A 14,996-nucleotide genomic window follows, 5' to 3' on the forward strand; every position below is an offset into this window, starting at 1 on the left:
TACTTGTATTAAGTTGTGTATATATAACACACACATAAGTCTAAGTTTTATAACATAGGGAAATAAAGTTTAGTAAGCAAAAATGAGTGAAGCAAAGGAAATAAACTCAGCCCCTCTAACACCAAGATCAGGCATAGCCAGCCCATACACGGCCCCTCTAACACCAAGATCAGGCACAGTCACCCCATTTACACCACCAATCTCGGCCCCGCCGTCGCAATTACACTCTCCATCTCTTTCTCGGTCGCCCCTCCTCTCGTTTAACGAGAACGTCGAGCCCATAAAAGGTCTTAATGGGACTAATAGAACACCCAAAGGCTCAAGGCCGAGGACACCGGTTCAGTTTATTACCCCATTCGCTAGCCCACTTAGGAGGGCTATAACTCCTTTGGCTAGTCCACTAAGGAGGGCTCTAACCCCCTTGGCTAGCCCACTTAGGAAAGCTATTAGCATGACTAAGCTTGATCCTCAGGATGCTTGGCTTCCTATTACAGAGTCTAGGAATGGGAATGCGTTTTATGCTGCCTTTCATACTCTTTGCTCTGGGATTGGGATTCAGGCTCTTGTTCTTCCTGTTGCTTTCACCATCTTGGGCTGGTAAGTTACTATAATTTCCTTTACACATCGTCTTTGCTTATCTATACAAATAGTGGCGCTCTCGTAAAGAGTTTTAGTTCATGTAATCCACGTACAATAATAAAAAATATTAAGAAATTGCATAGTATGGGGTTTAATCCCGAGACCTCTAGTACATATACTAAAGTTTTAACCACTCTACTAAGTTGTATTTAGTTTTATTATCATAAAGTATATATTATATTAATAAATGAAATTATTTCTTACCCGGGGCGTAGCTCAAGACCTATAATAACTAGTTTTGTTTTTAAAAAGGTGCCACTAATTTAGTTGGTAAAGTCTAGCTTGTTGGTGTGATATCTGAAACCTGAAACCGAATCCTTCTAAAATACTGCGTTTGGTCGTCCATTTCCACTCACATATCTTTTTTTTGAAGGTTTAAAATTAATCAAATTATATTAGACATGATATATAATGATATTAGAACAATTTGAATTTACTTAATTTTTGTCTTGCACCAATACAATTATATATGTAGAATAATATTTTACCAATCATCTCAAATTACTTGCTAAAATTTTCATTTATGGATGTCTTATAAATAATTTGTTTCATTCATTTATGATAATATTTTATTTTCTATTTCTCCAAAGTTGATTACTTGCACCACCAGCTTTTTTCCCCACTCTTTCAGATAGCATTTAGAATAAACTTATTACTAGTGATTACAATTTTCCTATTTAGTCTTATATATATTTATTTTCAACCGGTTCTATACTAGACCGATTGATACATAGAAGTGTTTGGTTAATAGCTTAGATCACATGTTACAATAGTTTGTTTAATTTTTTTTTGTTTTCTCTATGTAACTAATTGATGGTATGTGAGTCTAACCTTGTCACGCAAGCATGAATTTGGCTCCATCTTCGTAAGTTACGATGGCGCAAGAAAGACATGCATCTCTACATGTGTATTGTGTAGGCAAAGTCTATGATTCTCCTCAACGGAAAAAAAGTCTATAATGAAATTAGGTCAAAATTGTCTTTTCATGTAGATATTAGGCAGAATATTTTGACTATTCTTTCAAATGAAAATTCTAAATAATGTTGACATCCTTGTTTGATCACAAGTTCACAACAACCCCCTCATCCCCACCCACACCTATCCACCAGACACAATACGAGGTCAGTGCAAATTTGTTGACAAAATTAGAGAAACTCCATTAATAATTGGAATTAACTACATAAAAACAATTGCACTATATATCTTTAATTTTTTATAATCTTAAAACTAAAAGGTGAAAAATGGATGTCATATACCAAAGCAAATAAACCTAGATATTTAATTAAATAATATCGTTTTAAAATAGATGACATGTTTTGCCTTTTTTTTTTTTATGAATAACACACATTTTGACTTTTGCACTATATATTCCACTTTGTTTTAACTGTGCTTTGTAATTTTTTATGTGACGAAAAATATATTCATGTAAAATCTTGCTAGATTAATCTCAATATGTACTTTTAAAATATCAAAATTTATAATTTTATATGTAGGGAATTAGAGATATAAATGACTAATGTTATGCATAGAAGTGTCAAGTGTGTCATATGTTTTTGGAAAGATAGAAGTATAACATAACATTTTATTGAGTGTTTCTAATATCTAACGTAAATGATGTTGCAGGACATGGGGAATCATCTGCTTAACATTATTCTTCGTATGGCAGCTCTACACCCTCTATTTACTAGTTCAACTCCATGAATCAACCGAAACCGGCGTTCGTTACAGCCGTTACTTCACTCTTTGTATTGCAGCATTTGGTACGTCATTTCATAAAACAGCCCCAACTGAACTTATAGTATATAATAGGGAAATTTCCTCATGTACCGCTTAAGTTTAATATAATTCTCAAATTACCCCACACATTTAGAGAATTCCTCATATATTCGTAAATTTTGTATTTGGGCTCAAAATACCTATCATACACAGAAATTCAAGTATACTAATTTCCTAAGTTACCCTTGAAACTTAAATTTTAAACTTCAAAATTCAATAAGAATATTTTGAAAATTAAGCCAAACCTCAAAAAATAGCTCGAAAAATTTTCCTATAATAATTGCACTAACTGAAATAAAAGTATGTAACATTGCTAATAAATATCTACATTCATATTGGTTGACAGGTGAAAAATCAGGTAAGCTAATGGCAATGTTCCCATACATGTACTTATCAGCTGGCACGTGTGTGCTGCTGATTAGTATAGCCGGTGCCACATGCAAGATACTATTCCAAATATTATGTGGGCCCGATTGCACGGCCAAGCCCTTAACCTTGACGGAGTGGTACTTGGTTTTCACTTGTGCTGCCGTGGTGTTGTCACAGCTACCAAATATGAACTCCATTGCTGGTGTTTCTTTGGTTGGTGCGATCACCGCCGTCGGATATATCACCATTATATGGGCTGTTTCCGTTGCTAAGCATCCTCTGCCTGGAGTGTCTTATAACCCGATCCGTTATTCATCGGATATTAAGAATGTGTTTAGTATTCTTAATGCCCTTGGAATTATTGCCTTCGCTTTTAGAGGCCACAATCTCATACTCGAAATTCAGGTATTTACTCCCATCATTTATTTACTAGTGGCTTCTAACACATAATTATAACTATTAATATCTTAAATTACGCATTAGTAAAAACTGTTGAATTTTCTTTCGATAATAAAGTGTATGTTGATATCGGAAAATTAACAAAAAACGTAGAAACATATCAAATAACAAAAGAATATAACATCAAGTGAAATTGATATCTAATGCATTAATTTTCGCATAGTTGCAAAAGTTGTTGTGTATAAGTTGCCAACTAGGTGTCTAGGTGTTTAACCGGAGCTTATCCGTAAATAGACCATCCACTTTTATGACTTTTGACTTTTTCTTAAGCCAATTTGGAAAATTAATCAAAGAGAATATTAGAATTAAATATACTTAGTAGGTGGTTGTTGGTGAAAGGTGATAGATAATAGATGGTAGGTACACTTTTTTGACTACTTTTTGGCTGCTTTACTGTATTAAAATGGCTTAAAATTTGACTTTAAGTATATCACTAGTTTGGTGAGCGTATGAAATGAAGAAAAGTAGTCTTCAAGAGAGTCTATTCTGTATGTCATGTTTCAACTAGTTTCTTGGTAGGTATATTTCATTTGCATAAAAGCCTGTTTCATTGGCTAAGGATCAGATGATTGTATCCCACATCATGTTCGTTAGTGTATCAGCATTCAAATAATAAATTAGGAACTTTATGTCACATTATGTTAGTTAATCAAATTCTTAGAGAGTGGTATACTCATTACTCATCTTCTTATTACCTCATCTTTTCTACATAAGAAAATGACCCAAAAAATTATAATAAAATCATGATGGTGGGTGTGAGACATTGTCTGGGTGAGTGGCCCTGTAGAAGGGTAGTCCAGAGAAAATTCATCTTACCATGGGTTTCCGAAAGGGGCCCCCAAAAAAAAAAAGCTCACTAATAATACAAAAATTATTAAAAGAGACTTTTTAATTTTAATATAAAAGTAGACTTAGTAACTAAATGGATTGAACTAGTCACGGAAAGAAATTAATCTAGTCACTATTGGACTAATTCTCTTTTTAATATTGGGCTTATCATTGCCTAATTTTAATATAAAATTAGGTGGTCTCTTACAAGACAAACTCCTAATAATATTACCAATTCTTGTACGTCGTCAGTTGTTTTTTTATACTATATATAAACTTAACTTAATTAGATTGTGTTTTTATTTAATATAATTAAATGCTATTATATAATATATTATTGGGTTAATTTTAATGTATATTCTTAATAACAGATTAAATATTAAAAATATTTATAATTAAAGTTATGTGCTAACAAATATAAAAATCAATTTGGAATAATAGAGTAGAAAATGGAAAAAAAAAAAAGAATAGTTCGCAGTATGATGCAATTCTTTCGATCTCTTTGTACAATAGTTTGGCTAACAATATGCTATGATTATTGCAGGCAACAATGCCTTCAAGCGAGAAACACCCATCAAGAGTGCCCATGTGGAAGGGTGTCCAATCCTCCTATCTCCTTATTGCCATGTGTTTGTACCCTCTTGCAATTGGGGGTTATTGGGCTTACGGGAATTCGGTAATTATTCCTATATTAACTACTAATTCATGAAAGCCTAGGATTATCTGTTTAGCTTTGTGATATTCAAAATGTACTAATTAAGTTTGTGTAATTGTATATATTATTGTTTGTAGATACCACAAGATGGAGGCATGCTAACAGCCCTATACCAATTTCATGGACGTGACACATCTCGATTCATCTTAGGCTTAACAAGCGTAATAGTAATTATCAATGCCCTAAGCTCGTTCCAAATCTATGGCATGCCAATGTTCGATGACATCGAGTCCAAGTACACAATGAGGAAGAAGAAGCCATGTCCGTGGTGGCTACGAGCCTTATTCCGAGCCCTTTGTGGATTTTTATGCTTCTTTTTCGCGGTTGCATTTCCCTTCGTTGCAAGCTTCGCTGGCCTAATTGGGGGGATTGCTTTGCCCTTAACCTTAGCTTACCCTTGTTTTATGTGGGTAGTTATGAAAAAACCTAAGGTGTATGGTCCAATGTGGTGCCTTAATTGGGGATTAGGAGTTCTTGGGATGATCCTTAGCGTGTTGATGATTGCTGCTGGCATTTATGTTGTTATTGCTAATGGGGTTGAATTTCATTTTTTCAAGCCTCACTAATTACGAATGTGTTATTGACAGAATATATGTGTTTGTGTAGCATGTATAATATTTTTGTAGGTTGGGTTAGGTGAGGAAAAAAAATACAAATGGTCAAATGATGATGTGCAATAGTGTGAATTAGGTTTGTCATCTCTTGTGGAGATGTGAAGTAAAACAAGTATTTTCTTTACATGAATAATAATTTTCACTTAAAGATGTATATTAAAAGTATATGTATGCACGTAATTGCATGGTTGAAATTGTTAATAATAAGTTTATTCCATTTTATTATTGTCAATTAAAAGGAACTATTCTATTATTCTTAATTTCTTATTTATCTAACTAGCACTACAACAAGATAAGACATGGACAACAGTGCAAAATCATTGCCTAATATGAAAAAAGTGTTGCCTTAATGCTAAGGCAACATATATGAGGCGTTGTTTTTACTCCTGTTGTCTAATCTTAAGGCAACACATTTTAATTTAAAGGCAAATCTTTTGAAAGCTAAGGCAAAAATAGACCCAAGGCAACAATTTCACAAAGACCACTGGTTAAAATTGTTGCCATGTTTAATTTGACAACATTTCAAATACGTCACCCTATGACATAACATGCAACAACTTCTTACTGTCATATTTGCTAGGAATGATTCAAAAGTGTTGCCAAATAATTTAAATGCTATGCATTAAAAGTTGTTAACCATAACACGACAATCTACAATATATTGCCTATTTTTGTTCTATTGTAAGTAATTTTATATGCCTGTAATAGCTTGATAAGCTGTCATGATGGTCTTCCTACAAAGGATAGACTTGAAAAATGTAAGGTTTTTCTTCCTCAACAATATGTTTTATGTAGTAATGCTCCTGAATCCCTTTCTCACCTTTGTTTTGGATGTCCCTTTACTTTAGATGTTTTTGAATGTTTTCATGAAAATGGTGCTTGGCCAAATCTCCCTCAAGAGATTAACTTTTCTAGTCAATTTTCTTTTCGCTATTGGTTAGATTATTGTCATTCTGAGCTCTCTTTGGAAGTAATCAAAAAGTTTTCTTTTGTGTGGTGGTTTATCTGGTTCTTTAGAAATAGAGTGCTTTTTAATGATGAAGGCATTTCCCCTCGTCGTGCTAGTTTCGAAATTAATAGTTTTTTTGTTCAGTGGTCTAGAGTGGACCTTGATGTAGGCGAATCATCCTCTACTTATTCTTCCTCTCTCAAGAATAATCCTCCCCCATTTTTCGAGCGGGAACTAATCTCATCTGGTCCCCCCCTCCTTCCAATTTTTGCAAGCTAAATTTTGATGGTTCTAAGCTTAGTAATGGTAATGCCTCTTTGGGCTTTGTGATTAGAAATAGTGATGGAGAAGTTCTTCTAGCTGGTGCTAAGTCTTTAGGGTCTCACGTTTCTATTATTCAAGCTGAGGCTTGGGCTCTTAGTGAAGGCATTAAGGGAGCCTCTTTCCTTAATATCTCTCAGCTCATTGTAGAAGGCGATAATTTAGGAGTCATCAATTCTATGAAAAATTCTTGGCGTATTCCGTGGGAGATTTCTAAGATTGTTAAAGATGTAGGTATGGATGCTTTTCGGTTCCAAATGTGCGAGTTTCGTCACTGCTTTCGTGAAGCTAACAAGGCTGCTGATTTCATGGCTAGGAAGGCGCATGACTTCCCTTCCCTTTTATATTGGTTTCCTCCTTATTGTATGGATTTCTCCCTTATCATCCGAAAGGATGTTTTAGGCTGGCCCCCGGACTAGGGTGTTAGTCTAAGTTTGTTCTCCTTATCAGAAAAAAAATAAAAATAGCTTGATAAGCTGATAAATGTCACATTCTAGTGTTGTAGCCTAATAATGTCAGAGAATCATCATTTTGAACGTCAATATATGTAACAAGCAAAATCACATTCTTACCAAAAACAATATCAACATGACCCCAAATCCATCCTGCTTTTTAGTGTATATTGCAATTTGCAAGCCACTAATATCTAACGTAGTAGATAGTTTTAAAAAAAACACAAACAAAAGAAGAATAACAATAGGGAAGCTAAAGTAGCAATCATCTCAGATCTTCTTAATTTTCATCTCCTTCATCATCAACATTATCTCCTTCTTCTTTTTCCTATTCTTCCGTGATTTTCAAATGCATACGCTGCAAAATTAAATAAAGAGAACTATTACAAATATACTGATTTAGATTTATTAAAATATTCATTGAAGAATATCAAAACAAAAGGCACTAACAACAATTATATATATTGTTAGTCAAGTAATGAGGATAACATAGGATCAGGCAAAGGAATGTGAGATTGAGATAATGACTTGACCAACAATGTTGCACAAGCAGGTTTCGAAAGGTTTGTGCAAGATCGAGGATGACCTTTATGGGAGAAAGATTCAATTGTTTCAAAATTATGAGTGTCGCTTGAGTAGTTCCCGCAGAAGTAGGTTAAACATGCAATTACAGAAAACTGAATCTTTGTGGGAAAATCATGGAGCGAAAATTTAGCACTAGGGACTTAGAAGTGGATGATTGATAGAGTATAAATCTATTCTTGGAGCCTCAACCATCAGCTTAAGCTTTTGGTTGAGTTGGTCCTTTGACATGGTATCAAGAGCAGGTGTGACATAAAGGTCACGGGTTCGAATCTCATCACCCCTTCATTGCTAAGTGGAATATTTAGCGCCAGGTATGACGGAGACCTGTGCTGCATCCACACTTCAAGCCCAAAGGGCTCTGCATGAGGGGGCGTGATAGAGTATAAATCTATTCCTGGGGCCTCAACCATCAGCTTAAACTTTTGGTTGAGTTGGTCCTTTAACAATGATGATACTCTTTGATTTCTTTGTTTGTAATACCTAGTTTTTTATTTCCTTCTTCTTTTTTTTCCTCTTTCTATGTCATATATATAAATTAATAAGAATATAATATCATAAAAAATCTTCCTCGTATATGAAATTATAGTTTACAAATGAAATTTATTATATTTTTGATTCTAAGTCGACTTTTAAGGTAACTTGAACATGATTACTTATTATAACTTATAAGTAAGAAATAGTACTTCTCTGAAACCGAAACATTTCAACGATTAAATATTTTACATCTTACAAATAATACATTATTGTTGACATCTTTCTGTTACGGAAAGAGTATATGGAGTGTTCCAAGTTTATACATAAATTAAAACAATTCTAACTTTTTTGAAGATTAATTACAATAAATTTTGAGTTATGAAATGGATTTATCTTGATGATAAATAACTTAAGTATATTGACTTTTGTGACCTTATTAATAAGAGCTTAGAGCATCTACAATGGATAAGTTAGCTTTTGTTGGTCTTTGTATTTTTCCATTCTTCCTCTTTTCCTCCTTACACCTCAAATCTCACTAGTTCCCCACCAACTCATCTTTTTATTCTCACAATGGGTGGACTAGTCTTACTTGGTTTATCTATTTTCTCTCTCCTACTTTTGTTAATACTTCCTCACTGTATACTCTCTCTCCTACCCAAAGTATTTTTAATTATTATATGAACTGAATAATTGGTATTCATATTTTAATGATATATGCACGCCGTCCGAGACCCAATTGGTCTAGAAGATAGGACCAACCCATTCACTAGTAGAAAAAAGTTGATTTGCGTCTCCTGATTTGCGTCGCACAACAGGTAGAACGACGCAAAAACATCATTTGCGTCGGATATTCATGACGTTCGACGCAAATCATTATTTATTTGCGTCGTAAGTGCCTCGCATTCGACGCAAAAAATTCATATGCGTTGGACCCCGATCAATGTTCGACGCAAATCATGAAAGATAATTTATGTGCATATCCAACATTTTGCGTTGGACCTAAGTGTCCATGCGACGCAGATAGTATGAGGGTACAATGTGCGTCGGACTTGATAGCCAATGTGACGCACATAGCCCGCTTACTTTCATTTTCTTAATGAAGTCCGCTTTTTTAAAACCCTACCACGCTGGCTATGTGCGTCGGACGTTATGGGCCATGCGACGCACAACGCACATAGCCGCTTCTTTTCATTTCCTTTTAACCCTACCACGAGCAAAAAGGAGAGCAGCCAACCGTCATTAACACAGTCCATCTTGCTCCTCCCCTCTCTCTCCTCCCCTCTATCTCTCTCTTTCTTATACGTATCACAACTCCTCTTTCTCCATTAACACAGTTCATCAACACACTTTATCCATGCATCAACCAAAAAAAAGGTCGAGAGCTGAAGTTCGAATTTCCAGAAATTGAAGTCGGAAATTTCGCCAAATCGACTTCATCAAGAACGGTCGAGAATTAAACCAAATTGAAGTTCGAATTTCCAGAAATTGAAGTCCAGAATTTCATGGAGAAAAGTCGAGAATGAGAAGAATGAGAAGTTCGAACAAAATGACAGAATTTTTGGTGATTTAGATCTGTTTTTGTTTTTGTAGGTTTTATTTCTTAATTTCGTTTTTTAGTTTTTAAAATTTTGTACAGATTCTTGTTTTTTATTCAGATTTGATTCTTGTATTTAATTCATGTATCTGTTTCGCAACTGTTTTTTCGCGATTTTTCTTCTCTGTCTTTCATTTGATTCTCCATTTCATTTGCTTTTTGCTTCTTTTTTTGATTCTACGATTTTTCATTTGTTTTATTTGATTCTCCATTTCATTTGATTCTCTGTCTTTCTAGTTTTATATTGATTTTTTCTTCATTTTTTTCGACATTTTGTTGATTGATTATCATCGATCTAATGATGTATTAAAGTCGGAACGTAGAGGATTTGATTTGTTTGATGTTGTGAATTTTTCGTTGATTGAACGCAGATCTAAGGATTTTGTAACGTCAATTTCGTGTATAGAAGCCAGTTAGTTTGGATGGTTATGATGAATTGACTTTCTGTTTTTTTTTTTAATAAATGACCAATTTGCGTTGGATGTAACGCCCAATCCGACGCAAATCCTACTTTTTTTTAATAAAAGTGAATCATATGTGTCGCACATACCTCTTGATGCGACGCGAATGATAGACGTAGATGTGGTTTTTTAGTGCTGGCGAGGCGTCTTCTGCGTCGGACTTTGCATTGCATCCGACGCAAATAGCTTAAGATCTGCGTCGTGTTCTTGTCCGACGCAGATCATGTCTCTCGTATCTGCGTCGAGACATGTGACATCGGAGCAATGTCCGACGAAAATGGTGGTCTTAGGTCCGACGCAAATCAGTGATTCTGTACTAGTGAGTGTCTGATGGTTGGAGTGATCTACAAAGAAGACCTTTGATTTATTTTATGGCTACTAGTGAGAGTGGTCCTATTTTCATTAAAAGTGTGAATTGCTTTGGTGAAGTCAAGGACAAGTACTTCATTGCAGATCTTATGGAAGAAGTTATTGAAGAAGTTGGTCCCATGAATGTTGTTCAGGTAATAACAGGCAATGCTAGCAATTGCAAGGGCGCTGGTGAACTTATTGAAATCAAGTATCCATGGATCTACTGGACCCCATGTGTTGTCCATACATTAAACCTTGCTTTGAAAAATATTTGTGCTGCAAGAAATATAGAAACGAATATTTAAACGTATGATGAATGTCATTGGATTACTCAAGTTCATGATGATGTAGTGCAGGTGACACAACAAGAATGTCAGCCTTTAGCGTCCGCAAAGATCAGACGCTAAAAACGCGGAATCGGACGCTAAATATATTAGCGTCCGCCAACGGACGCTAAATGGCTGATGCAAAACCCTTGGTCGCTAATTAACCAAATAGCGTCCGCTTTGCGGACGCTAAATATTTAGCGTCTGATATTTTGAATTTAGCGACCGCTTATTCAGCAGTCGCTAATTAGCGACCGCTTCTTCGGCAGTCACTAATTAGCGACCGTCAGGCACAGATAGCGACCGCCTAGGCAGTCGCTAATTAGCGACCGTGTCCCTGGCAGTCGCTAATTAGCGACCGTTTTGGCAGTCGCTAATCTTGGAAGCAGTTGGTAAACTACTGGTTCGCATTTGCTTTTTTTTTTTTTGCTTTTGGCTAACTAGTATTAAATGTAATAGCTTTTTGCTTTTAATTAATTGATATTAAATGTAATAAGATATAAAATGTTGCAAATACCATATACTTCTATTATTAAGGCAAACATATTAATCAATTCAATTATTATTGATAATAAATGTAGATACAAATGAAAAAATAATTCTAGAACTAAATTGTAGTATACTTAGAACAAAATCTAATACAAATCTCATATAATTACATGTACATTTTAAACTCCACAAAAAAAAAATCTGGAACCAAAACGGACTTCAAATCTGGTATCTGGATCGAAACCAACTTCAAATCTGGAACTCAAACGCAAATCTCATAACTCTGCAAATCAACAAAAACAAAGAAATTAATGAAATTAACCAGAAAAAAACAATTACTAACAAGAATTAAATGAATAACAAGATCTTGACTTTCTGTCTACATATAACTCATAAGTTTCCTTTTTCTTTACAGCTCCATAGTACTGTTGGCTTTTTTTCGACACTAGTCGCCTTCATCACCATAACTACATGAATGGAGCCTTTAAGAAACAGTCTTTGGCCGGTATACATACATTTTTACTAAGATACAACGAGGCTGCTATCATCTGCATTGTTTAAAATTGCAAAAACACAGGTTATAATCACTGTGACACAAACTGATTGCCTTCCTTTTCTGTTTTAGTTCGTCCCATTCAATAATCCTCTACTAGTAGATAAGTACTTCCTCCGTTTTTGAATACTTGCAACGTTGAAATATGCACAAGGACCAAGCACAGGAGAAAGATATAGAGAGCTTAAAATAAACATATGCTAGAAAAGAGAAAGAATATAATGCAAAAATATAGACATTGCAAATAATAGAAAGAATATAATGCAAAAATGTTAGGAAGTAAATATTAAACCTTAGCTTAGCTTAATCCCATCACAGTTCAGAGAATGTCAAAGATCTTTGACATTCTCTACGCAAATTGTGATCCGCTTTGCTTTGTCAGAAGTACCGCCTCCAAGCTTGGTGACCCCCATGAAGGAATTGCTGCAATAACGTTGAATGCTTTTTATAGACTATTGAATGTGTGTTGCCACATTGGATTGACCCCTGATCTTCGAGAATATCTAACATATACAAAAATCTATAAGATTACTAAGTTGTTAGATATGAACCTACAAAAAGAAATGTAAGAAAAAGATAGCCCAATAAGGTGTTCAAGTAGAATGAAGAAATCTAGACAGTATGATGTACAGAACATAGTAGCTCTAAAGCTTACACTAAAATCGTACTGCGATGTTCTAAGATGTTTTCTAAGATATAATCAGCTTTTATTTTGTTCCTTCTCTTTCAATTGAACCCATACATAAACCAACATATTACATAAGTAATTCAAACTTGTCCATGGTTATACTGTATTCACAAAAAGAATCACCAATAAAGATCGAAATATACCAATCACTGAAATTATCAATATTCGGAAAACCTTCTCATATTAAACCCATCCACCCCAATCCAATGAGCAAGACAATGCCAACTATAATCTGTTTAAATTTTCTGGATTTCCTAGATGTCCAGTCCAGATATCAGATCTGCAGACTTTCAAATTTTCAAGTACTCGGTGCATTTAATCTTTCATCAACTATACCTTTCACTTCAGATGAGATCTATGGCGTGTGACTTTCCTTTATTGGCACGTGAGGGTCCTCCTATCTTGAAGGGATATATTGAAGTGGCTAGATTATTTCACTCCTGAGCATATGAACTTGTCAATCAAGATTCTTTACTACCTACTTAATAGTTAATACTTCAATTTACTAAGAAATCCTATCAAGTTTTGACTCGTAACAAAAAAAAAGTCTACTTTGAGATGTTCTCATTATCTTGTAGCTGCAATACCAATGCAGCCTAGATGCAAGTTAAACCTCAATACCTCATCCCAAAAAGTTAATGAGATTCCCAAACAAGAATGTGTCAACCATTATTGGCCCCCGAGTAATTCAAAGTTTTCAAATGACCAGGAGGTTAGACTCTCCAGCCAAAGGAATTGATATCACTTAAACAAGCAATAGGTTTTCTATGTAGTGGTTCAACAAGCATTGACCTTTCCAGAAATATCAGGCACAAGCAAGAGCAGTAATTCAACACATCCCCGCCTTTGAAAGAGTCCACAGAGAGGTCAGTCACAAGTAATAAGGATGCATTTAAACAAAATCAACCCCAAGAGATTATCCAAGGCGAATATGCATTCCCTTTCCATAATCATAGATAAAAAATAGAAGTGAAGAAAAGGAAAATATATTCATGCCTGGCATTCAGGTTGACCGGTCCTTTCTGGAAACTCCCCTTTCATTCTTGCAGTGGCGAAAGGACTTGATATCACTTAAACAGACATCCTTACAAGAAAGAAAACATGGAAGTACTGAAATCAATCTCAAACCAGCATCTTCACCTTCCAACCCAAGATGCCAAGCAATAATTCTCAAGTACGTAACTCTCCAGCCAAAGGACTTGATATCACTTAAACAAGCAATTGAAAAATTGAATAACCTAATCGAAAATATAAACACACAAATCAAAATCTCATAAAACCGAAAACTCAAAAAATAAAGAAAAATCGAACAACAACAAAAATTAAAAAATCTTAGGGAATTCAGATCTAGGAAAAACCGAAAAACCAAGAACAAGAAAACGCAAAAAAAAAAATAAAAAAACAAAGAAAATCGAGAAAATAAAATACATAATCAACAATTAAAACTAAAAAAAAAACAAATTTATTAGTTAAATCTGAGTAGAAATACCTTATTTCGTGAGATCTGCAAGAAAGAGGAGCACCAAAATGTGAGATGAGAGTGAGGAAGAGAGAGAAACGTGAGATGAGAGTGAGGAAGAGAGAGAAACCTGGGCTAGGGTTATAGTTTGGTCGACGGGAGTTTTTATTTATTTATTTATACCTCTTATTTAGCGTCCGTCTGACGGACGGTATTTTTACTAAACGGACGCTAATTAGCGTCAGTTTAAAAGGACGGACGCTAAATCTCAGAAAGCGGACGCTAATTTGCATCCGTCTTTTATCGAACGCTAATTTTAAATTTAGCGTCGGCTTATATCGTCGGACGCTAAATTCAAACGCTAAAAAGGCGGATTCTTGTTGTGTGAAAAACTTCATTATGAATCATTCTATGAGACTAGCAATGTTCAATCGATTTTCTTCTTTGAAATTACTTGCAGTGGCTGATACTCGTTTTGCTTCAGTGGTTGTTATGCTAAAGAGGTTTAAGCTTCTTAGACGCTTTCTTGAGGCCATGGTGATAAGTGAAGAATGGGGGGGGGGTTACAAAGAGGATGATCAAGGCAAGGCAAGTTTTGTAAAAGAAAAAGTAATGAGTTATAGCTGGTGTGATAAAGTGGACTACATTCTTGCCTTCACTGGACCCATTTATGAGATGATAAGGGCTTGTGATACCGACAAGCCAAGTCTACATTTGGTATACGAGATGTGGGACTATATGCTTGAAAAGGTGATTGTGATCTATGCTCATGAAGGATTGACAGATGATGATAATGATGATTACTCCGAGTTTTTTGAAGTAGTTCATGGCATTATTGTAGCTCGTTGGACAAAAAGCAACACTCCTCTTAATTGCTTAGCTCACTGATTAAAT

At 34.8% G+C, this 14,996-nt stretch overlaps 1 protein-coding gene across 1 annotated transcript; it reads left to right on the forward strand.

Annotated features, from left to right (window-relative positions):
- Positions 1-37: 37 nt before the first annotated feature.
- Positions 38-5,622, forward strand: LOC104903853 (lysine histidine transporter-like 8). The gene is made up of 5 exons (XM_010691978.4): positions 38-597; positions 2,263-2,399; positions 2,762-3,189; positions 4,616-4,747; positions 4,864-5,622. Exons 1-5 carry the CDS (start codon positions 83-85, stop codon positions 5,350-5,352), a joined length of 1,701 nt encoding a protein of 566 aa, XP_010690280.1. The 5' UTR covers positions 38-82; the 3' UTR covers positions 5,353-5,622.
- The last annotated feature ends 9,374 nt before the right edge of the window (positions 5,623-14,996 follow it).

The sequence above is a fragment of the Beta vulgaris genome, chromosome 9 (assembly GCF_026745355.1).
Source record: "Beta vulgaris subsp. vulgaris cultivar EL10 chromosome 9, EL10.2, whole genome shotgun sequence".
NCBI lineage: Eukaryota > Viridiplantae > Streptophyta > Magnoliopsida > Caryophyllales > Amaranthaceae > Beta > Beta vulgaris.